General features: G+C 41.2%; 1 protein-coding gene across 1 annotated transcript; it reads right to left on the minus strand.

The window, feature by feature from the left end:
- Window positions 1–2,271: 2,271 nt before the first annotated feature.
- LOC134210533 (uncharacterized) lies at window positions 2,272–2,616 on the minus strand. Its single transcript, XM_062686577.1, has one exon. It carries the CDS (start codon window positions 2,614–2,616, stop codon window positions 2,272–2,274), a length of 345 nt encoding a protein of 114 aa, XP_062542561.1.
- Between the last annotated feature and the right edge of the window lie 473 nt (window positions 2,617–3,089).

Genomic DNA, 3,089 nt, shown 5'->3' on the forward strand with positions numbered 1-3,089 from the left:
GACGAACAACAAGGTTACGGCGAAGTAACGAGAAAGAAAAATACCAACGGTATTCAATTATAAAGCACATGTCGCGGATATGTAACGAAGTTATTCCAAAAACATAGAAGAACCAAAGAGAACTGAAGACTGGAAGAATGGAAACGGCAATTCAAGACGAACTCGACGCATTACATCAAAATGACACTTGGACAGTTGTTAACTGTCTACCAAAAGGTGTAAACCAATTCAATCGAAATGGGTTTTTCTGATGAAAGAAGATGGAAGGTATAAAGTAGATTGGTGTAAAGGGTGTTCTCAGCGTCCTGGGTTTGATTTCGCTGAAACCTATGACCAGTTGCTAACCAGAGAGCGTTCGGTTAGCCCCAGCACTGGCCAACGAACATAATTTGCATGTACATCAAATGGATGTCAAGACTGCATTTCTAAATGGAGAATTAGATGAGGAACATATGAAACTCCCAAGAAATGGAAATGATCAAGTCACATTGTTCAACTTCATAAGTGTTTATACGGCTTGAAGCAAGCCAGCGATCATGGAATAAACGCTTTGATGATATACGAAATTTGGTTTCATTCCATTGAAAATGACTGTGTATATACAAGTCAAAATCCAAAGGAATAAACATCATCTTATGTAGATACATTCTGAATTGGAAAGAAAACGAAGATATATCCTGGGTTAAGGAAAAGTTAGGAAGGTTATTCCAAATGAAAGATATGTTGGAGGAAAGCATTTTCTGGGAATGGAAATCGTACTGATTTTGAAAATCAGACGATAGAAATTTCTCAACCACAAACATAGAGAAGCTTCAAAAGATTTGAATGGCTGAGTGCAAACCAGTGGCTAACTATTGGATTACAACACCAAATGGTCGAAGTCTGAGGAAAACACCGAACAGCCTTACAGAGAATTGCTTGGATGCCTACAATACCTTCGATAACATCAAGACCAGATATTTGTACTGCAGTCAGTATTTGAGCAATATACGAATTCCAAAGCATGGATCATTAGATTAAACGAATATTGGGATACCTACGGGAACGACTCACAAAAATTGTATACTCAAAAAATAAGATAAGCCCCATTAGTAGGATTTGGTGATGCAGATTTTGCAAACGATCCAGATGATAGAAAATCATTATCAGATATGCATATCTATTATATGGGAATCTTTTGGTCAACGAAACGGCAAACAACCATCAGTTTATCAACGAGTATAGCGGAATTGATTGCACTGTGCGCTGCTGCAAAAGAAGGGTACAATATCACTTCTCAATGAATTGAATATCATCACAACACCATTCATCATCATGGAAGACAGCATCCCGTGCATCAGTATATGGAGGAGCCGAGATCACACCAGCGAATGAAGCACTTGGACATCAAATACCTTTTCATTCGGGAACTTATCAAAGGAGGGAAACCAAGCTGCAATTCATCCCAAGCGTAGACCAACCAGCGGACGCGTTTACAAAGGGTTACCTAAAAACACGCATAGAAAACTGTTTAGTATGTTGAATGTGCAAATTGTGGGAAGTGTTGAGAAAAATGTTTCAGATCCGATTGATTGCACTATGAAACATAAACAATAACAATTTGCCATTCATTCTATCATCATTGATAAACAAGATGTCATTCTGACATCTCACTACTGGCAAACGAAATGTCTACTGTCAATCCAATGTCGACTATGGGAGGAAGAACTTGTATTTATCCAATCAGACATTGTAAATATGTAATAATGTACGAAGAGCTTCTTGTGGCAAACAAGAAGCTTTACGCGCTGCATGGAACTTAGAAGTTAGAATTAGTTGTATACAATATAGACACTGTAGATTACATAGACAAGCTTTATACAGAATATGAAACTAGAATGATTGTATCGATAACAACCATGTTTGATATATAAACCACTTGACGTATTGAAAGCTCAATAAATTATCTTCAAACCTGAGAACAATCCGAGTATTATTTGGAAAGAAAGATTCTCAACACTGGTAGGGAAAGCCAATTCGGTCCGTGTTTCCATTCCTCGCAATTGATGAAATCGTTGACGTCCATGCCGCGTGGAGACTAGGTTTGCCGGATTCTGCTTGCCAGCAACATGGTTCCAGAATGCTCCTTGGGAAGCAGATTGAATTGAGGAGACACGATTGGCAACAAATGTCTTACAGGTGTTGGGTGGCGCACAAATCCATTGGAGAGTTACGGTGGAATCGCACCAAAAATAGGGAAGCGGATATTTGATTTGGAGTGCGTCGACGATCTTAGTGTGGAGTTTTCGTTGCGAGATCAGCAGCACAAAGTTCCAGTCGTGGAAGTGTAATGCGTTTCAACGGCGCAACGCGGGATTTCGATGCCAAGAGATTAACAACAATGTGCCCATAGGAATCGGTGGACCGAGCGTACGTGCATGCACCATAAGCCGACTCGGATGCATCGGAGAATGTGTGCAGTTGAATCACAGCATGTGGTAGTAAAGCGTAACGTGGCACACGGAAGTCGTTCAGCATTGGCAGTTGTTGGATGTAGTTTTCCCATTTGTCGGCGATTGTGCTGGATACTTCATCGTCCCAGCCGCAAGGTTGCAACCACAGGAGCTGCATTAGCATTTTCGCTCGAACCACTATTGGTGACACTATTCCTGATCGGTCTTTGCGTTGGTCGTAACGTTGTCTCAAAACGGAACACATCGGCTTCGGGCTCCCAGTTTCATCCTTATCGAGCTTGATTGTAGACTGAATCTTGTTGCACTTCCAGCTTGTTCAAGGTCCATTTTCGTAAACAGAATCCGCATATTGCCATCAATTCTCCCAATTCGGTTTTCAGCTGGATTGCTTCGTTTGAGGAATGAGCTCTGCCGAAGAAATCGTCGACGTAAAATCCTTTTCGGAGTGCTGGTTCTCCCAGCGGGTATGCTTCTCCTTCATCATCAGCCAGTTGCAAGAGGGTACGAGTTGCTAGGAATGAAGACGGCCCCATGCCGTAGGTTACGGTAAGAAGACGATACATTTGCACAGGATCAGATTTATTGAAGCTGAAAAAGGATTTGCTGGAATGGTGTCGTCGGAATGATGTAAAACCT

Source organism: Armigeres subalbatus, chromosome 2 (assembly GCF_024139115.2).
Source record: "Armigeres subalbatus isolate Guangzhou_Male chromosome 2, GZ_Asu_2, whole genome shotgun sequence".
Taxonomy (NCBI): Eukaryota; Metazoa; Arthropoda; class Insecta; order Diptera; family Culicidae; genus Armigeres; species Armigeres subalbatus.

Bases quoted from the DNA above. Each gene is read 5' to 3' on its own strand.
- LOC134210533 (XM_062686577.1), bottom strand. From the start codon at position 2,616: ATGCTAATGCAGCTCCTGTGGTTGCAACCTTGCGGCTGGGACGATGAA.